Genomic DNA, 22,953 nt, shown 5'->3' with positions numbered 1-22,953 from the left:
TCGGGCGGTGAGTAGGTGAGTGGGGCGGGGGTGTGGGTAGTACATAGACTTCAAGTGAAACTGCTGGGAGAATACAGACAGAATGTATTTGTCCAGTCCAGCGAGGAAAGTAAAGCCAACACCCTGCCTCCCCCAAAAAGTAGCCTGCCTCCTCTCATGCTACAAACACCCAGCAGTAGGCAGCACTTTTCCTGTCGTCAGGCCGGTTTGCCCGCACAGCACTGACGTTAGTGGAAAGGGTGCCATCTAGTGAAGTTTGGTGGCACGGTCTGTCTGTGCAGCAAAGCATGTGTGCTATACCTCCTGCGATGGGACGGAAATCGGTGCATGGGGAGGTGAAGAGAAGACAAAAGCGGCTGGCTGCGCAGCATCTGCCTGACCAGCACAAATAGAGACATTAAGGAGCCTGTGTTGGAGCAGTCATGCCATCACAAGCAGGGCCTTTATAAAAAATAATGTATCACAAACACCCCACCTAATATTAAACACGCTTCATGTGCTTTCACTTGTGGAGAAGGTTTTTGGCTTTAAAAGTTATTGCCTCAAAAATGGATTGAAATTGTTGCTCCCTTGGAGACCTGGGAATGCCAAAAGCCTAAATGTGTCACGTGCGTAGTTCTCTGAGATGCACAGGAAACAATATGCAGAACCTAAAATGCTGAAGCTGCTCTGTGAGCAGCATTTTTGTCCTTTTGCCCAAAACTCTTCAGGGGAAGATGGCTCCATTAGAGTTGTGCTGATTGTTCCCCACTATTACTTACTTCAGGGGCAGGGTATGTATGTAATCATTTTCATGATTACATGAAAGTAAAATAAAAGAACAAGAGAAAGTGAAGCCTCCTGTGAGAAAGAAAACCTCTAAGCCAAAGAAAAGTATGTGCTTACAAAGGACAGTGTTCTAACTATAGTATGGTACACACATTGTTCAGGTACTTCCCAGGGTCCCTGTGACTTAAAAAAAGTCTTTCCCTTAACCTTTATCCTGCTGAGTAAGCTCATCAGCAAAACATCTGCATGTAAGTGTTAAGCAGTTACACTGCAAAAAGTCAAAGATGCTGTGAAGGTGCTGCAAAGGGCTGAGTACTGGGGTGGTGTGGGGTTGCACTATTGTGCACAAGGCCATATTTGCTTGCATAAGTGTTTTTTGATGAGAATAGCAAGGCAGAAAGAAGCCAGCTGAGCTCCCAGAACCCACTTTCAGCACTCAGTGATAGCAGTTTGGTGGAAAACATCCCAATCTCTCCATCTTGCAACAAGGACAAATTTGATGCAGAGTTAAGACAGTAAGGTATCACTCACCCTCTTTGCACATGACAATGGCTCTGGAGCTCTGTTCTTAGGTCATACACGAGCAAGAGATAAGCATGAAGAACCTGATCAAGCTGTGAATTCCTTGCTGCTTCAGCTGCATCATAATTTAAACTGGTATTACGGCATTCAATATCAGCCACTGCAGACTTGAATGGCTCTTTTTTAAATGCAAAAGGAAGCTGTCCCATAAATAAAATACAGTAAATAAATCTATTTGCAGCTTTCCTGCATGTCTTCAAGGCTTTTTTCCAAAGTGCTATGCATTTCATCATATTATATGGAATAATTTCTATTTACTTAATCTGCCTTGTTATCGAGGGCAATATCCACACTGAAGTGAACTGCTTCAGACTGGTGAGTACAGTAGCAAACATGCTATTTTATCTGGTTAAAAACATATGGTTAGACTACTTATGTAGAGAAGTATTTAAAAATTTATAATTGCATGTGCAAATACAAAGAAAATAAAACCCACCTTGCATGAAATCAAGGCTATAATAAACTCCTAAAGCCTTGTGCAGTTTGCCAGAAAGTGTAGTTCAAGTTCTATAGGGAGAAATAAAAACCTGTCTGGGGCAGATACCTGTAGTTAAACAATGTAGCGCTGACATAAAGGGATGTTTTTCCTGCAACTTTATGTGTAAACATGGAACATTAAGAAAACCATGAATTAGACTTCGATAGGTTATACATGCCATCATGGAGAAATCTTCTAGTTAGTAGACTTTTAGTGCTATATTACAGCTCCAAAAATGAGGAGATTTTAGACAATAAAACACACTGGGGCTCCTCATGTTTTCTCTCTAGTATTTGACCCTTTAGGGTTTGCATTTTCAAGCTTTTCTATGTAACTAGGACCCAAAGATTCCTGTAAAACCAGTACTCCAGGGGCTTTAAGAGAAGCACCACAATTTCACAAGAGCTCGCACCAACATATATTTGGTTGTTATGCATTTTTTCAGATCCTTATTGTCAGATGTTAAGTTACAAGTATTATGGCCTCTTCTTTTAGTATCAGGAAAGTGTTACACTGGTAATGTAAGGACCCAGCCCAACAGACCAGTGTGATTAATAGACCTCATTTTAACTGAGATCTCTAAGCAGCATCAGTCATTTATTAGCAATGAATTTGAATTTGAAAAGTCATTACTATACCAGTACTGCTGTAAAAAGCTAGTCCACTGGAAGCACTGAATTCTTCAATGAAAAACTGGGAGAGGGAGATGTGCTCATCTGTGCTCAGAGACTTGTTTCCGTGTTTCCAGTATAACATCAGATCATCTTCATTGTACGCATCTATGAGAAAGTAAAAACTAATTCACCTCTTCTGCTGGTATAATGCGACTGTTTTCTTTTCTTAGGGTTAGGAGACCACTCAAACTATTTGGGAAAACCCCAAAGAAACACTTTTTTCACATCAATTTGCCACTTAGTTGGCATGGAAATTTTTCAGAGACCACATTCCATCTTGTTCTAAGTGGACCCCAGTCCTATGCCCTGTTACCAGCTTACGTGGCAGATGGGGGAACATGGGCATGCTCAGGGTCACAGGGTATTTAGGATGAGAGCTCTGGAGCTGCAACACTGAGCAGACTGCCTGAACACTGGGAATCTGTTCTCTTTTCCAAAACTAAACAACAAACCAGCATCCCAGTTTTACTCATAAACCAAAGAGAAATAAATTTTGACATAGCAAAAGGCTTGGCAAAAGAGAATTACCGTTTGTTGCCCAGCTTTACAACTTACTACAGACAACGAAGTCAGGGATGAGAAAGCAGATATTTCACAGTAACACAAGCACTTGTTTTAATTTTTCCATGAGGTTAAATATTGACATTTTACTTTTAACTTGCACTTTTTTCTCAGGAAATTAAAAAAAAATTTAAAAATCCCCACAAAACATGATTTTTGACAGAAGAAACATTTTTAGATTCAAGCCTTGGAATATCAACCCAGTCAAAACAAAGCAGGGTGCATCATGGTTTTTCTATCTTCCCAAAGCTCACTAAGTTCTGGAAGGATCCCAAACTGGTCACAATTTAACCTGTACAGGTTGAAGGGTTCAGGTCACATGTCAAAATAAGTTGAAAAGGTATTATTAACAAGATGGAGTATGGAGTGTTACTAAGAACACACGTGTGAAGAACAGGTATGAATTAAACTTACAGCTTTCCAGTTCTAAAGAGCAGTTCTGAGTGTCCAGAGGAAACCTGCTGAAATCCATGAAACACATAGCAGAAACTGTTATTCTGCAGAAAGGAAGAGAAAAACAGAAATTAAATGGAAAATTTCACACTTTCTTAGAGCTGGGCAGACAACTCAGTGAGATCCCCGACCAATCTGCTGATGAGTGAGTTTTTCTAGATGTTTCTAAAATTGCTTCAGGATAGTGACATAAAATTAAATCAGTGAGAGCATATTTTTTAAACATAATTAGTCTTTCTTACTGACTACATTACCCTCGGTGTTTTAAAGCCTTTACTGGCCTGATCCTTCATTAGCCTTTCATATATTTTGCTTTGAAGGGTTACATTTAGGAAGATTAACAAGGGGAGTTCACATTTCTTGACTGGGTTTCTCATAGATTAAAGTAGATAATATTACAGATTACAGCAAATATTATTCCAAGTGCTGTTTTCCCAGCTGGAATGCTTCTAATGTTTATTTGCATAAAAAGATAAGCTGCAGTTTCTGGAAGCTCACTCTCCTCTTCAACACCATTTAAACGCCTTATACTCTAAAAAGCTTAAGGAAATCTAGGAAAAACCATTATTTTGAATTTCACCTGCTTTTTCACCAGTGTTTAGAAGAGAACTGTTCCTTGACATTTTAACCAATAAACAAACAAACAACAAGACTAGAGGCAGCAATTTAAATATGGTAAATAAGAGCAAATTTCCCTTTCTTGTCACAGTTTGCATGTTATTTGTTTCAGTTTGTTTTTTCAGTTTTTCCCAAACTGAATCCTACAGTTTTAAGTATGAGCTATACTGGTTATATAATCAATCTTTGAAAACTGCTAGCTGGTAATCACACTGTATCTTAAATTTTACAAGTGTAAGATTTTACTAGCTTGTAAGAATGGTACATCTTTAAAACCATGCATAATGCTTCCTACTATGGATGTGGTTTCTTTTTTTTAGCTACTGACTAAAGGATCAGGGGAACAAGAAGAAAATGTTGATTGAAAATAAAAGATAGACTGTTTTAGCAACAAATCTGGATTTTTGCTCCAGTTTGCTTCAATCAAATCCTGGATGCTATGCTCTGAAGAAAAACTGCAGAATATGCAGGGTTCTTGCGTGTAAGTATTTGGAATATAATCTACCCAGTGCATGTAAATCTGGCAATACAGAAAGGGTGTTTTAACGAACATCTGATTCTCTGGGAACACACACATTAACACCACTAAGCTAGAAAAATAATGTTTCACCTTAATAATTTCAAAACCTTAGTTCACAACCTTTAGGTCACTCCCTTCCCGGTCTCTGTTTGGTAAGAGCTGGTACGGAAGGAAAAAGACAGGACACCTGCCCTTTGTGTATATATCCAGGAAGAAATCCACAGGTTTGGCAGGAACTTTGGGGCTTTGCTATTCACTGGCACGGGAAGGGTGAGGCTGGCTGCAAGCTCTGGCAAAGCAAGGAGGAGTCAGCCAGTATATGCCATCTGGTAATGGCAGAGTTAGGAAAAGGTAACTGTGGGAGTAGAGAGCACAAGGGCAAGGAAGAAAAGTAGAGCACCAGCTTGCAAATGTGATGTAGGACCCAGGACAAGGGCTCCCATCAGAGGGGATTCCAGCCAGTGACCAGACATAGCAAATTGATTCACACTGTGTCTGTTCCTCAGCTCTACTTTCCCCTTTTCCTTCCCTCCCATCTTGCTTTTTCCTTTCTCTTCATTTCTGTCCTGCACATCACATGCTGTCTTTGGTTTGTACCTATTTCTGCACAATTTCTTGCTGTTTATCTTGATGACGTTTTACCTTTCCAGTAAGCTGACAGAATGTATTCTCCCATCCTAAGTCTCTTTACTACTCTTCCTTCCCCCAGCTGTACGTATGTCATACCCCTCATATGGAGAGCCATTGCTGTAAGCCTTAGTGTTCCAACCTCTTTCTCATGAAGCATGGAAATGAATATAGCAATAAAATGCCTACTTCACCTCATTTTTCTTAATGATCACTGTGATTCTTGAGCAAACACTATTTAAAAGTGATGTACAGCTGTTGCTGTGAGGGTTTCTGCATGTCTTCATGAGAAGGTAGATAAATTCATTACTTGTTGGAACAATTATTAAATAGCCAAAATCTCAAGTGCTTGCATAAATCTTCAAACCACCCAGATTAGATGAAAAATAAACTCTGTGTATAGGCCTAATTACTAATAACCTGGAGAACTGTGATTTCTGCAATGTACAGGCTTCAGGGTCTGTACAAGAGGGTGAGAACTCCTCTATGAAAACTATTTCTGCCACATCATCCAAATCTACCTCATAAAGAAAAGCAATAACATGTAGATAAAACCACTGCCAAAGAATTAACACAAGATAAATTTCAGTGCTATTTACAACAGATGAAAAAAATGCCATTATTCTGTGACAGGAAACAAACAATATGTGAATGACAGCAAAATATGTTATTTATATGTTATCGGTCCTGAATTTATTTTCACACTGGCACACTAGTCACCAGTTCCCATTATCTGATGCCAGGGGATTACTGCTAGTTCAGTTTCAGAATCTTAACTACAAGTATTTCCAGCAATTTCTCACTATACAGACTGCTGGTCCACAACTGCAGCCATGTATTTTCTTATAAAGGGCTATTGCTCTTACCGTAGACTGAAGAGTACGTTGCCATCAGGGTATACTCGGAGCATGACGTTTTCCACAGTTGTATCATGGATGAAAGATCTTTTGGAGTGTACAAAAAATACGTCAGGAACCCAAATCTTTTTTATCAGTCTTCCATCAAAAGTCATACTTTTGTTTTTGTTACTATGAAATGAAAGTCTCTCATCCTTCCAGTAATGTCTGAGATACAAAGTCATTGTGAAGTCCTTTGTTTAATTAAAAATAAAAGAAGACAATGCACGGTTTATTCACATGCAATAGAAAACAGTACAAACTAATCAACTCATGCAAAGGATCAATGTCTTCTCTGGATATCATATGGAGGACCCTCAATGACAGGAATCAAATCCCAGTCAATGAGTTTAAATATAGATTAGAGCTACTTCTGGGACACTGGCTGTTTGCCTTGTCACTGGTGTCTGAGTCTGAGGTTCATGCTGCATTTATACTGAGATAAAACTTTTACAGGTTTCAGTGCTCTGCTATATTGGGCCATCAGTGAAGTCATGAAGGAACTTTTAAACCAGTCAAAGGCAAATGGAAAAAGGTTTCCTCTGGAGATCTTCATAAGCTTCTCTCAGAATGGATGGTAGTTCCTTTACAAAGGGATTAATTTGGGTTCTTCGTGAGCATTAGGTCTATTTGTAAAATTCATTAATCTGTACATTTTGTACAAATATTGAACAGGGGGTTGATGAATGAAATGCATCATAAAGAAACAACGTGATGAATTTCGTAAGAGTAAAAACTTCACTTTCACAAGAATTACAATTTTTTTAATATGAAATATTGTTTAAAATATTTTATCACCCTATTTAGAGAAATAGCATGACTGCAAATATACATGTAGAAAGAGATGGAGAGGATGCTGCAAATCCAGTCTGAGCTTCTGCACAGCCTGACTGCTTTGTGCTTATCTATATAACTTCTGCTTTATTAGGCAGGCATAATTTATCTCAGTAGAACAATAACTTCATATAAGAATACTGGGAAGATACTTAGGTCTTCCCTGTAATATGATTTGGGTGGGTTTGCAAAGGAATGCAGGGGTGCATGCTGACTGACAGATCCCATTGCAAACTCAACACCTGCAACTAGACCTACACTGACTGTGAAAAGATATTGTAAATGAGATCTCTTTGCAAAGCTAACGTGCCCTGCTATTCTAGGACTTGGCTCTAACGGCTGGCACTGTCAGTGACAATTTCAGCTGAGGAATGAACAGCATTCCAGTGCTACAAGTCCGTGATTGCAGTGTGGGCATCTACTTCTGAGGGCCATTCATGGAACTGATATTCCTGCTTCCATTTGTCCTATCTACAGCTCCACCCACGCCAGAAATGAAGGGAATATACAGATACGAATAAACAAAAGAAATAAAGGATACAGAGCCTCTTCAACTAATGTGCTGAGTACTAAGAGCTCATTCAGAAGCCGTTGGGGCTTACTGAATGGTTGGTGTTTTCAAATGGGAGCACTCTCCGCTCTGATCTGTTCCTCTTGCCCAAGGAGAAATTTGACATGTGCTCTTATATAACACTTACTAGTTTAAACAAGAATGACTTGCATGCTTCAAGGCAAGGCTGTTCTCTTTGAGGGTTTGCTTTCTTTAACTGTATTATTCTATATCATCCAGCTGGGTGTTTCTGAAACCCTGAATTTTGGCTGAACTTCTTTATTCCAGTTCCACTTACCATGTCAACTTCAGATATGCTGTCAATGCTTTCTACCTGCACATCAATGCCCACAGGTATTGGTGACCCTTCAATGTAACAGAAAGTGATGAGGAGCATAAATCCATATTAAAGGGAAGACTGTATTAGCAACATACAGAAAGTACCCCATCCCAGCATTTACTATGGTCTGTCCACTTTAGTACACTAAATGAGCAAGACTATGGCAACAAAGTAAAGCATGATGCTAAACAGTTGTAAAAGTAAGTAAAAAGCCTTCAGTGATCTTTTTGCAGCCAGACTAGTTACTGGCATTGCAGTTTGGACAGCAGTGACAGCTTCCTTGTTCAACTGCTAATGAACTGCTTGGAGTGCTATTTGGAACTGTAGTAGGGGAAAGCTGAGTAAATATTTCAAATACAACAAAGATTGCAAAGCTTTCTTACCAGTTCCAGTGCTTATTCCCCCACTTGCAAACAAAATAGTCCTTACACCTCCCAATCGTCTTTAGTTACTCAATTATTTAAAGTTTGGCATGGGTATTTATGATAAAGGATTGCTTGCTCTCTACCTCATAAGGGAAAAGCTGTACACATACTAAAAATGTGTATTACTGAGTACATAGTTTATTATCAAGTACAATACATGCCAAACTGCTCTAGGTGACTTTATTTGACATACTACCCCACTGTTTCATGTCACTGGAAAAGGCTGTGAGTTTGTAACATAATGGGATCCAAATGAACAAACTATAAAGCATATTTGCATTTTTACAATAAAGTGACTAAAAAATAAAAAATTACAGCAAAATATAAAATGTGTAACATCTAGAATGAAGGATCTGGTTCTACATGGGTTATTCACCTGTGTAATTTTCAGCAAGCAAGTAATTCCACTAAAGCAATTGACTAATCACTTCCTTACAGAGGAGAATGATGTGTGCAAACATGTGTATACTCCTCTCATCCCCTCCTCCCCCAAGAATATTCTGTATTTGGCCTGAAAATTGATAGTATTTGTTGTACATGGGATTCCAATTACATTTGTTTAACATAGTCAGTTAAAATATTCTTAATTGCACATTTAAAATAGTCCAGTACAAAACATGAGGACGATGAAGTCTGAACAGCAGGAAATAGCAACAGCTTTTTAAACTTGTCTTTTTCTTGCCTTTTCCTTTTATCAGTGTCAAGTCAAAATAGTCCAGAAATATCACTCTCCTGATAATCAGCCACACTTACTGTGTCTCCTTTTGGAATTATCCTTAAAATAGCAGCCCTCGAGGATTACACAGCTGCCTCCAGTTCTTACCAGTGGAGATCTTGAACTATTTTTGAGATATTTTAAAATCTGTCCCTGTAATCTCTTGATTTGACTTATATTCCTTAATGGAGGGTTTGACTCTGCACGCAATAGATGAAGATGCATTGTGCTTGTGAAAGCAAGGTAAAATGTGTTCAGTTATCAGGGTACATAGGAGCATGTTTCTGCACTGACAAGAGCATGCTGTCTGGCTCGGAAATCCTGTCTCCCTCTGAGAGGAATTTAGTGCTCAGTCTGTTGGCCAAAGCTCAAAACAAAATTCAGGACTCCAGACAGCAAAGTTCAGCCAGTTACTTTATTAGTATAACACAAGACAGCACTTAGAAAAATGCTGCTGCTTTTTCCTGCTGCTCTATTTGATGAATAGAGACAACAGGAGACATCTGCCCTAGAGGCTGGCACACAAGAGTAGCAATGTATGTATATATTCAGCCAGGTTTCTTCACGATAAAAATTTTTATAGCTCTCCTAAACCAGTTCTGACCACTTCTTGTCTTTGTTTTGATGACCCCACACAAATAGTTTACTTATGCTAAATATCAATCTGGACTAAGTGCTGGTACAAAGATGCCTGGTTGTAATCTGAGTGGAGTCATCTTCTGAGTATTCCACTGAAATCTAAACTATCCTGTAAACTAAAGATGAGTTTAGCCTAAGTAGAAGCCATTGTGAGATTTATGTATGATATGAACAGCATTCACAAATGGAATTCACACATCATGTAAATGCAAACACTGCAGAAAGATGAGGTGTTGTCTATCAAGCTGCTCGTTTGCATGATGAAACAGGACAAGCCTACATTGCAGAGCTACCTTCAGCTAGCTGTTCACCAGGCAGGGTGGCTCAGGGAGCAGGCTAGCTGTAGAAGCACAGCACTGCAGCCTAGGAGCATGATCAGTATGAAAGCTGAGTAATATGCAAACAGCATTGAAGACAGAAATCTGGCCTCAGCCCTTGGCTCTCTTTCAAGTCCATGCAGTGTAACAGGCATATTCGAGATTGGGGTGAGGTGGCTTGTGACTTGGAAATGCCTGTTGGTTACCAGGGTTGCTTTGAGTGACTGCAAATAGGCAGATGAACCTTACCCACTGCAAAGTTTCAAATTCTTTATACTGTAGATGTGTCCAAACTCTTACCCTGGGACCACGGCAGAGACACAGGGTAGGATATACTGGAAGTGCTCGTATCTGGGTATACATTTGATCTTAACTACTATTGCTAAAACTTTGGGACATTACTTACTTGAACAGCATATTAAAAACAGTGGGTTTAGTTTGATTCATAGAGAATTATGTGAGTGGAAGGGGAGGAGAAGGGAGCAGCTGCCTACACAAAATAACAGCTTTACTAGTTTCTGAGTCAAGGACAAATCTGAAGTAAATAAAGTTAAATGTCTACCATCAACATTCTTCAAAGAGGCAAGGAGCTACACACAAATCATATCACAGAATAGGATGGCTGGTTTTCTAAACCATATATCATGTGTAGTGAAAAAAAGATTTTTCCTAGTGATAGCTGCTCAAGTGTGATGATGACAGACCTAATACTTCCTTGGGATTTGCAAAAATTACAGACAATTTCCTACCCCAGCAAGCACTATTCCAGTGTGGGCACAGTTTCATTCAATAATTCACCTCATCTGGTAAGTGTAAAGGAATTGATCACAGAATTAGAAATTAGTGGCAGCTTATTATTATGTTGGTTACATGCACACAAACTGAAGTGCCAGTTATACATAAATACACACAGAGGCACTTGATTCTTTGAAAGGAGAGCTTGTACTAAGTTGGGAACTATTATAAAACTATATATAAAAACTCAGTGGGGACACTGAATAGCATAAAAGAGAGAAATGGGGACACTGAATAGCATAAAAGAGGGAAATACAGTGGATGGTTCTAAAGTGAATTAAATAAAAAGGGAACTGTTACAATGAAATTTGTTCCTGGTTAGGTAGAAATGTGAGAACTGTGAAATAGACTCCTTAAAAAGAGATTCCTGTTCTCTATCTAGGGAAAGGCCAAAGACCATACTCATGCTGCTTAATGAGAACATACCATTCAGTCTAGCATTCACCACAGACAATTATTAAACCACATCCCCTAACCCCAGCCCTGACCTATTATTATTATTATTATTATAGCAGCTGTGAATATTTCCTTCCTATTCTGACTCTACTTTGGCAACAAAACTAAGTAGATGATAAAGACATCAAACACTACACATATATGCAACCCTGGTCACTTCAGTGTGCTGTTCACCTTCTTAATCTGAAGCATTTTTACACTGTTGTCACTAACACCACCACCCCTATAAGACACATATCGGCTTCACTCTGAACAAGGCCTTCTGAGCTTTGAAGTTTTCTCTGATTAAAAATCAACTCCACTAGAAACAAGAATAATTAACTATTGGGAACAGGTTGCTGAGAACTGTCATTTCTTCATCACTTGGGTTTGTTTTACTACAATTAGATGGTTTTAAAAAAAAGCATTTCAATAAGCATGAACAAGGATCCTAAACAGGCCAGAACAGTGAAGTGATTTGCCTGCTCCTGTGTCTGCACCACAGCTTTCTACCTAGCACACTGAGAATTTCCATCTCTGGCTGACAATCAGGCAGAAACATGAAATTCACTTTGACAAAAAGTAACCAGAGCAAAGCTGTGGTTTTTATTTCTCAGTCTGACAAAACTGGAGATGGCAGAGAGGATTTTGTTATTAAATTGAGCAGCTTCAGTTGCTTCTGGAGCATTGCTCAAATTCATTATTTTAGAGGGATTAGTGATTCTCACAATGGAGGCTCCACAGATTTTCAAGATAATTACTCCCCAGTAGAAAAAAATAGAATTGTTTTCAGATGGGTTTATCTTCACACAAGCCATTTCCAGTCTTTTGTTTTAAGGGTTTAAACATAGCAAAAGAATTCCTTGATGAGCATGGAATTTTTTTTAATAGGTAGTATGGCAGGCAAATTCTGTAATACCCCTTTTATAAGGAATATTACATAAAAAAGATGTCGTTTTATCATTATAGGATCTATTCTACAGTAATAATGACTGGATTAGTGAATTCTATAGTATTTTTGTGATAGTCAGGCCTTTGAACACACAGTGGACTGCACCTGATATTCCTTAAGTTAAATGTTGAATTTAGAAAAACCAGCCACTGTCGTCTCCCAGTTGGCTTTGTAATAGTGGATGATGGAAAAAAAGCTAGGTCTGCAGGGAATTCCCACTAGGAGACAGATTAGGGAAGGATTAAGGTCTACAGGAGTACCTTCTTCTAAAAACAGCCTGTAGAAGAAAACCAAATTGCAATATAAACAAGTCCCAGTGAAGTGAAGCTGTGTGCGTGTCTTTACTTTCCTCTGGCAATGACTGAAACAGGAGAATTACTGCCAATGGTATTTTCTTCTTGTTACTGTTTTGTTTCTTATTTGTGTGGGAAATGAGGGTGGGCTGGAGTGGAAGAATTAGCAATGAAAGAGGAAAGAAGATCAGGAGAAGGAGTCTATTAAGGTTTTGCAAATTAACGAAGTATTTCCCTCCTGTTCTGGACCATAGCTATTCCTTCCAGTAACACATGAGAAAAAGCCATTCCACTTTCATCAGAGTGGGTCTTCTCCACCACAGTGAGAAGATATTTCTGACCTTTCAGGGAGGGCTGTGGTGCAGAAGAGCAAACAGCCTGGTGGCAAAGAGCTATTAGAATTGCAGGAGTTTTTAAACATTCATTGTGAACTATTTGCTTTCATTTTTCTTCCCTTTTACCTTCAGATGAACTTTAATGTTACTAATTAAGCTTGAGGCGGGAGGAAGCATAAAGGCAAGTGAGCTCGTGGAATTTCTGATCCTCTGAAAATTTGGAATTAAGATTATGCTTAATTGCAGATCAGGATGCAAATTGTCTAGAAGGACTGTTACTTCTTGACTAGCTAAAGTCCACTAGATTATTTTCCATCATGTCTGTTACTTGCTAATGCTACTATCCACTAGACTGGTTGACAAAGCAGAGATAACAATTTTTAAAACTTCTTTAACTAACGCACTGTTAGCATAGGAAAAGACAGGTCCTTAAGACACAATGTAAAAGAAAAATAAAGTTGTCATATATATGTACATGTACATATACATAGTGAGAATTTCCATGTACACAATGACAATGATCATGAGGTTCCGTAATCTTCAGACTGCAAGTAGTTCAGAGAGTGCTTGGAAGGACAAAACATAGTTCCTACAACGTTCACAAGCATGGTTGGTAAAGCTGTTTGAGCAAAGGAAATATTAGTACTCCTAGTTCAATGCCTAGTGGAATTACTCAAATCACTGTGCTGGGACACATCTGTTTGCATCAGTTTACAAATCAAATGCAGCGTATGCTCTCTCTGTTTTTCCTTTGTTACTCAGTTACAAATACTAAAAACTCTGGGTCCTGTAGTTTGCCTCATTTACTTTGCATGTGTGGGGCTAAATAAAGTCGAACAAGCCGAATTTAGAGTTCCCCAAATTGAGGGATCTCCAGCAGGTTCAAAACTGTGCACTGTAAAAATGTTAATGGATCTGTATTTGAGTCTTTGAGGCATTCACTCATAAGCATTCCACATATTAAGAGAGTTCTGGGAATTTTGAAGCGTGTGAATTATTGGCTGTGACTGAAAAAAGTGCCTCCCATACCACTATGGCATGTGGATGATAAGAGGGGAGCAAAGCTGATGCATTCTTCTGCTGAAAGCTATTTCTGAAAGACAGGAGTACAGCTGAAATCAAACCCATGGCAGTGTGATTATTGAGACGCCTGTGCAATGAAGTCAGTGGAAAAACTACAGCTGACTTCAATAGGAATTCAATTGGCTCTATGAGTAGTCATCTGAAAATAAAAGAACAAGGGGAAAAAACCTGGTACAGATTGGCTGGCCGTAAAAAATTCCTCACTGCCTGGGCAAAATTCAAACTGCCAGGTCACAGGGTGTATTCTGGAAGCTGCTTTATGTACATCATAAGTATTGCTTCTGGGACGACCCAGAGATGAAGTACATCCCAAAGTGTTGTTCAGTTTCATCTAAATGCTACTTCCTTTCTGAGATGACACTCTGAAACATTTAAATTCCTTGTGTGGCCAAGCAGGTGGTAACAAGATGTCCACACTAACAGATACTAGACTAGACAGATCTCAACAGTTGTTCAAAATCAGGTGAGATTTTTGCTCTCTGAAAAGACAGAATTTCTAGAGTTGCAAGAAATCCATTCACGTTCTCCCAATGCATCTAGAGAGGCTCTTCTTACCCCGGGTCTCTCTCCCAGCATGTTTGCCAGGCCCCAGGTTCCAGCAGCTGATTTCAGCAAGAATAGCTCTGTAGATTTGTTAGCCTCCCAGATTTATGTTTGTTTACACAGCTGATTATTGGTCTTCATATATTTTATTTTACCTTCATAATCCAGAGCAGTTCAACCTATTTTCATGAATCATGAACATGGAACTGGTGACACAAAGGCTCAGACAAAGTTTATTGGTGGGACGGCTTTCTCATTTTTCCTTTCATGAAGGAGAGTCAAAATTGAACCCAAACTGTGGACATCCTATTGAATACTCCCTTTATCCACATGCCATTTAGTTAAATGAAGAAACAATCATTGTAGTGCCCAACAACACAGAATCAACATGGTGATAAATAGAACGCCTGTGGGCAACTTTTTTATTCTGTACCTAGCAAACAGATTTAGGAATTTATGGTTCATTTCAATCTCTCAAAACAAATGTGATGACTAAGCAATTTGTTAATTGCTACTAGACTATGCACTTTACAGGGGTACCTTATTGACTTGTCTCATAGAGCCTTATTCTAATAATATTTTCTTAATAAGTTCTGAAAAGGAACCAGTTTGAACAGTTTCTTCTATAGATACACTAAACACAAAGAAGTCCCTTGCCTTCAGGTATTTTTGGATTTCTTCTTATTTCTTGGAGTACAACAAAAGAAGTGAGTTGCAATTAAGTGTCTCATTCAATTTGAAGTGACACTCCTGAACAGATTTGTTCCAGAGAGAGGATAAACCATTAACCGGCACAGTGCAGGCGAGTGTTGCTTACCTCCAAATCCAGGTCTCAGTGCAAAGTCATGATCCTCTATGCGAAGGAGCTGCTCAGATTTAAGTGGCCGCACTTTTGTGCTGTCAATTTTCCTCATTTTAATTTCTCGTTTGCTGTGTTTAAGAAAAAAAAAAAATAATTGTATGAAACTTCTTTTTTTCTTTCCTCTCCCTGACATTCAGGGTGCTCGGTAAATGAAGCAGGGACCCAACAATACTGGACAGTTGAATCTGGTATGGTAAGGGAAACGACTGTGCTGATAAAGTTGAAGGAAGATATATTGTAAAAGGTAGGGAAATGTGACCAGGTCCATGGGAACACCAGTTATAGATAAGGAGTCCCAAGAAGAACATCTAGCTCTTCTTCTGTTCCTCTCAGAGATTGTACCTATCATTCTATAAGACATTACAGCTGTTGTTTGAAAAAATGTTAGTATTCACATAGCCACTTGCAACTCAGACTGGAAATAACAACAGTTTATTTCAACACCAGTGGTTTAAACCACCTCATCATTATCCACATTACAGAGGCAATTATAATTTATATCTTTGCTTATATCTTTTTTCCTAGGAGCCCAAATGAGTCCTTAATTTTTCAGAAGGACCAAGAAACTGATGGCCCTGGATCCAGAGGCTTGTTTTTTGAGATCTTCTTAAACATCATTCAGATTTGGCAAAGTTACTCATTAGCTCATCCCCTTATTTGCTGCTCAGACATGCAGCATTTCTTTGCATTGGGAGTCCTGACTCTGCATTTTTCCCCATGTCACTCACTGAGCCTCTGCATAGCACCAAGGCAACACAGATGAGCCTGTGCTCTAAGCAGGATGCCATGAATTCTGTGCTTCTTTCTGGTGACTGTTGCTAACTTTCTTCCCTTCACAGAAGGTGCTGATCAACATCCCAAACTCCACTGGGAAATTCACATGCCTAAGAATGGACTCCAGCTCTCCAGACAGAAATGGCAGGGGGGCAGAGGGGTTGGAACTAGATGACCTTAAGGTCCTTTCCAACCCTAACTAATCTATGATTCTAAATCTCCTGTACTGGGCCTGCATTTAAAACAAGCTGCAGATGCCTATCACAATGCAGACACCTTTTCTGTCTTTCCTGTAAACAGAAACCATGGCAGAGATAACAGAGGGATCTGGTACATGTCCATATCACAAAAGTATTCAGTTAAATCACAGACAAGATCTAGAGTCACATCTGGCAGCTGGAGGACACAGGCTTTAGAAAGAATCTGCTACATTATTTGGTTCTGCTATAAGGAAAATGCTATGGCATCTCCTTAAGTTTCCATTCCTTGTTGCATTTCTTACTTTAAGTGGCCAGCCCCAAGTAATAACAGAGGTAGCCATACCTTGGCTGCAGAATTACACCTAGCTCTGGGCCCCTATTTCAGGAAAGGCATGGGAAGATTGTAAGAACCTGTGTAGTTTAATTTAGAGGAAGAAGACTGAGGGAAGGACACAGTCTTCAGAACACATCATGAGCTTAGACAGGGCCCTTTGCTCCATGTCCACTCCCCAGTAAGATAAGGAGTGGCAACAAGGGAGATGTACGTTACACATTAGGAATGCCTTTCTCGTGGTAAGAAGAGTGAAATATGGGAACGTATTTCTTGTGCAGGGTTTGAGGCTGTTTAAGAATAGGTTAGACATGTATCTGTAGGAATGACTTAAATACAGCTGCTTTGCCACAGGCAAGGGACTCTCCCTAGACGTAATTTCTTTGATGCCTTCTGTGATTCTCTGTGACTTTGATGTCAGCAGCTCTAATTATTGCTTTAGACTGAATGATAGAATCTGTTCTGATTGATAGAAATCTGTTCAAACACTGCTTAAGACAAGGTGTGGAATACTTTAGGATAAGGTATGTGCCTGTATTTACTCTTTCTTTTTCTCCTTTCTCCCCCTTTTTCTTAATAATGAAGCCCAAGAAATTACTTATAAAAATGCTGTAACAGGAATGCTGAGGTGGCTGCTGGGCTATTCAGAACCATCGAACAAATTAATTTACTTTAGCACACTTGAATGTCTCTGGAAGTGTTGTCTGAACCAAATTATCAGGGCACTCAGAACACCCATCAGGCATTTCAAAGGCAGACTTCAGTTTTCTAAGTATGAAAATTATGTGGATATTAAAAAGAAACCCCATGCTTTAGAGAATTAAAATCACCACAGAGGAAGGCTGTATCAGAGTAGCATGGGCAGTAGATCTGAACACCTGCAATTCTCTGCAATAGGTACACAACAAAATCTGCTGCTTGGGAAACCACTGTAAGAGAAAATGATGGATTATGTTTCAACATGCCATGGCACAGCTAATACAGTTTGGAAGCATTAGGTCATTTGTCATCAGATGCCAAGGAAAATACCTGTTTGATGCTCTAATGGTTTCACTGGAAGAAGCAGGCTAAAATTATGATGCATTTATTACAACTTCTTACTAAAAGCAAGTATGTGACTGAGAAAGGGTTCCTCTAGTCACAAGAGGCAAAATATAAGCTACTAGGGCAGGATTTTTTTTGCTTAATGAGCCACTGAGAAGAAATGTCACAGGATTTTGATATTTCTTCTGTTTTCTTGGATGAGGACAAAATAAATAGTAATGCTGCTTATATGAAAAGCATCTTTTTTGCCCACTTACTTGAACAGCCTCTTCAAGCTGATGCCTTATATACAAATGGTGGAGTGTCTATAGTTACTTCTAGCTGCTATCAGAAGTGGCTGCAAGATCTTGCGGGGGTCAAAATAGCACTTTCATTACAAACATGCAACATCTTTTTTTCAATACCTTCCTTTGGCAGAATATTTTGTTTATTTTTTTTAATTGTAAAGGAAGATAGGCTTTCCTTTACAGGAAAGACATATATGCTCATGGTACTTGGAATTAATTTCATGGACACGGGTGACATTGTGTATGTAAAGGTAGCAAAACATAATACACTTCTGCTTCACACTGTTTCTCCTTCTTGACTGCTTCCCCCATCCAAGACTAAGAGGTGTTCTCCAGCAGATATTCCTTTAACATCAGCATCTGGGCTCCAGCTGTTGCTCCTTGGCTAAGAGTTATACTATTAAATTGTCCTCATTGCAGTATTACAGTCATTTAACTGATGATTCAAACGGAGTCCCATGTGTGTGTTTGTTTACTCCCAAGAAATCCTAGACCCATATCTAACTATTGATCAGCACTACAGCATCGTAAAATCATCAGCAGATGTTTTCTTGACTATTCTTCCCATGGCACCAATTCCATTAATTTCATTAATTTTAATTCCATTAAGAAGCAGAAGAGAGAGATCTAACTAGCCTGGCTCTCAGAAAAGCTTCCTGAGGTAACTCAAGATATACCTTTTGTTTTCACAGATGCACTGCAAAGACATAGATTGTATTTTGGTGGCCTGGCGCCCTGGTCTTCTTATCATTCAGCTTTGGCCAGCACACCATAATCTAAGAGTCTAAATGCAGTCATTGATTCTGTACATCATTGTATGGCAGGTGTCAAGCTGTGGCATTAGAGAGGAAAAGCCCACACAGAATCACAAAATCATAGAATCATTTAGGTTGAAGAAGACCTTTAGTGTCATTGAGTCCAACTGTAATCCTGGCACTGCCGAGTCCACCACTAAGCCATGTCCCTGAGCACCACATCTACACGTTTTAAATACCTCCAGGAATGGTGACTCGACCACTTCCCTGGGAAGCCTGTTGCGCTGCTTGACACCACTTTTGGCAAAGAATATTTTCTGAAATCATCAGCAGATGCATATATATCAGCAGATACATGCACCTAAGGAAAGGAAATCTCGCTTTACCTCTTTACTACCAAATCAAAGGTATCCAAAAGGTAGAAGTTACAGAAATCTTATTCCCGGGAGAGTCTGTGGAGTTATACAGCAGTGTGATCTCTTAAACATTTTAACATATTTATCAACTCTTAAAGCCAGAGAAATGTAATTATCAAAATGGTACAGTTCTCTCTCACACACATAAAAATGCATTTCTAAGTGTTCAGGAACATCAGCAACATGTACTATCAAAAAGCCTAATTTTTTGACAATGTTTTGTTCTTTGCTGTAGGAAATGCACCATGAGAATAATCGCTTTCTCATGTACTTTTGGTTAATGCTTTAAAATCTTCTTTACAAGAGAATGCAGACAAATAGCTTTGGAGGGAGAATTGGGTTACTCTATTAAAACAGTGGAACTTGTAGGTTAAGTAACATTTTCACATGGGATTCTTTTTAAAAGGCCACCCATTTAACCAAGGCCATCTGTCAGCTGTGTCCCTAATAACTTTAGCACTGGCTGAAAGGTTTTTCCCCAGAAAGAAAAAGAGGCTGGTGAAAAGTCAGACCCTGTCACAATGCACTGGAAGATAATGCTGCATTTCAAACAAAACCAGAGAATCAAACAAAGAGAAATTAAACGTATTTGGATCCTTTCCATGGAAAAGCTGATTTGCAGCTGTTAAGCTTTGGGATCTTCTGTGGCACTGATTTCTTCCTTGTTCCAAATCACTAAGGCCTGGGAAATGAAGAATGGAAGACCAAAGCATTGCTTGTGTAACAAAAACTGCGACATCAGTCAGCATCAGCTGGCATTCCTCCTTTTCCTATTCTTTCTTTCTGTTAACACACTTTCTGCCTGTCTCACAGGATTGTCATTTGGATCCATTTGTATGTATTAGTAAAGATCTGCGAAGATAGAGAGGACACTGTGCTAGTATTGTTACTGCTGTCCGATGGCAAGAGATCAGTAAAGGATGTGCAGCAAAGGATACCACAAGATATGCTGTCTTCTACCAGGCTTCTCTCCTGCTCTGTGATTGTTTTATGTCAGTGATGGAGCAACTCCTCTCAGCTATTGCAGAATAGGATAAATGCAAACAACAGTAGCATTTGCTTCCCTGTGTATCAACTAGCTTAAAATACCCCTCCTTACCACTATAGCAATAAGAAGATATTCCATTCTGTTTCCATTTGATTCTTAACTGCTTCCTGAGACTAGCAAAGCACTAGATAAGACCTTACATTGATATTAGGATTAGTTCTGTTTATTTTGTTTTGTTATTACATATAACCACTCACCAGCACTCCCTCCAAAACTGTCAGTGAGTTTGAAACAGTCTCCTGAATAGTCATTCTTTTCAGGAGCTTTTGGGTTAGACCAAACTTGAGCCTATGACCTGGAGCTGAAATCTGGAAGTACTGAGCGGTATGTCTTCTCCAGGCACCTCCATTGTGTCACTGGGATATGTTCTGTTGCCTTGCATTGCTTACAGGTGATTTTATCAAGACATCTAGGGATTCAGATATGTCACTGCTGGATTATCACATACGAAGTGATACAGAAGGTAAATAGCTGTATACCTGCTACAAAGTATGCGACGTGAGAAAAACAGCTTAAACACATCAGAGGAGTACACTTATGTTACTTTCTCTCAACATCTGATATTGTATGAATAAAATATCAGCTCCCCTGCTCATTGTAATAGGGGGTTAAGTACATAGACATAGACAAATGTAATAGTTGCATCCCTTCTCCTTCCTTAAATGAAGCTACTTACTACAATTTCTCCTCTCTCCCAAATAACAGAGATTTTGCTTGGATTATCACTGGCAGTCATTGGTGTGTTCACATACTATTAATCTGGAAGCACATTCAGAGACCTCACACGGCAGATGTGAAACTGCATTTGTGGGAATAAGCACTAACACTTTGCACAGAAATGTACATGTAAAAACCTTTGTATCATTATTCATTTTAAAGCAGCTACTTGATTGGAAAAACTAAGAACAGAGACAATCTTCAACATCTAAAAGCATAAGTATATTCCATAAAGGGAACGCACTGTGTCATCACTACAAATAAAGTATAATTTACCTCATGTAGTGCCATAAAAATGTCTTCTAGATCTTGACAGTGTAGCTACTTTGCTGCTTTGGTAATGGAAGTGACTTTATTACATTGGCATAGAACTTTGGAAGGCATTTCTGCTTCTTGCAATGGGAGTGAAAGGGCAAGTACCCTTGATACATCACGATAGCAGTCTGGTATCACAATAGTAGCCTGGTATCACACAAGTTAAATGAGCTGTATGTGAGTGTGTACATAACTGCATGTATATGAAGCTTTCATGAAATCACAATATGAAATACATCTGGTTGTGCAAAATTAATTAATAGTTCACTGTTTCTGTTTTGGGAACATGCTATCAAACATACTATAAATCCAGAAACTAGCAAAACAGGACAGTGAACAAAAAGGGTGCATTGAAAGGTTGCTGACAGCATGAAGTTTATCAGATGAACATAGACAGAGAGAGTATATTGCTTACCTGTTATGCTTTCTTAAGAATGAGAACTGTTGTCGATGATGAAGATGGTGATGCTGACTTTGAGAACTGTGTAGCACTACTGTTGGCCAGAGGCAGGTGAGGAGCAGAAGTTTCATGACCAGGACCATCTCTTCCAAAAGACAAATGCACCTGATCAGCCAGTCCACCTTGCTGACTTTTTATTTTTAGTGCTTTTACTGTTTAAAAACAGCAAAAATAGCATAGCAGAAAAAGGATGCACATGAAGCAAGGCATCACTGAAGATGGAAGACAGAAGCATCCCAGTTCTGATGTCCTCAGCGAGTTCTTCCCCTCATTATCTTGGCAAATCATAAATATTCCTTCATCTCTACATCCCCGCGGATCTGCTGCCAAACCAGAAGCACCTTGCTTTTAGAAATACAGAAGGAAGAGCAATTTGTTTGGCCAGGCTGCAGTCTGATCCATTGCTTCCACTCTTTCAGCATAGGCGCATATTTGAATTCTCCATCACTCACTCAGTAACCTCTTCAACATCGTCTGTGCAGGCAAAGTGATGTCAAACATTTAATCCCCCTTAAATCCCACACAAAACCATACAAAAATCTGCTTTAATGACAAAGGTCTCTAAATTAATCTTGCTTTCTATGTATGTGTGTATCTGCTCCACATAATTTTCTGTACAAATCAAGCTCTTTCATTAACTGGCTGTACTGAATTGTCTTCCTGACCATTAACATGATTTCTGTTTCTGTGATCTGCAGTAGCAAGCATTTTGTCAGTAGACACAAAACTACTTTTGGACAGCACAATACCATGGAACAAGCCCAAACTAAAAATGAAGTCTTGTTTCAATATTCCCCAGAAACATTTGGAAATTACGTTTTTTTTCCTTTTTCTTTTACTAAGCTCTGCAGCTATTTAACTTACCCTAAATTTACAAGGTATGCGCATGTCTAAGATCCAGTATCCTTCCATCACTTCTAATTTTAACTTTATTTCATTTAGCCTGTCCTGCCTGTTCAGTAGCAGATTGAATTGCAAAACATTTTATCCACAAAATGTTGCTTAAGCAATAGCTTGAGCACGCATGCCTGCTTCTCTTATGAATGGTGATAAGACTTCTTGTGGGCTTAAAACTGAGCAATACTGACATACCTTCATAGCTGACACAGTCAAATTTTATCCCTTTCAAGCCATCAGCAAGTTCAGTAGTTACCAAAATTGACAGAACATGTTTATTTTTATCTAGAAAATCAGAGATATGAGATTGAAAGTTAGAGAAATGGAAATACCCAAGTCCTGTAGAAGTAATTCAGACAGATGTAGAAGTAATTCAGGTCTCTCAGCAGTAGGCTTTATCCTAAGTTTAATCCT

General features: G+C 39.0%; 1 protein-coding gene across 1 annotated transcript in view; it reads right to left on the bottom strand.

The window, feature by feature from the left end:
- Nucleotides 1–21,725, bottom strand: part of GABRR3 (gamma-aminobutyric acid (GABA) A receptor, rho 3) — a 25,766-nt gene extending 4,041 nt beyond the window's left edge. The window contains exons 1-6 of the mRNA XM_010010219.1: nt 21,598–21,725; nt 15,251–15,363; nt 7,860–7,927; nt 6,148–6,371; nt 3,478–3,560; nt 2,467–2,607 (exon numbers count right to left, since the gene is read on the bottom strand). Coding sequence (XP_010008521.1) covers nt 2,467–2,607; nt 3,478–3,560; nt 6,148–6,371; nt 7,860–7,927; nt 15,251–15,363; nt 21,598–21,725 — 757 coding nt within the window. The remainder of the gene's footprint in view (nt 1–2,466; nt 2,608–3,477; nt 3,561–6,147; nt 6,372–7,859; nt 7,928–15,250; nt 15,364–21,597) is intronic.
- Nucleotides 21,726–22,953: the final 1,228 nt, after the last annotated feature.

The sequence above is a fragment of the Nestor notabilis genome, unplaced genomic scaffold, assembly GCF_000696875.1.
Source record: "Nestor notabilis isolate BGI_N333 unplaced genomic scaffold, ASM69687v1 scaffold2022, whole genome shotgun sequence".
NCBI lineage: Eukaryota > Metazoa > Chordata > Aves > Psittaciformes > Psittacidae > Nestor > Nestor notabilis.
This window is presented reverse-complemented; position numbering and strand designations above follow the sequence as displayed.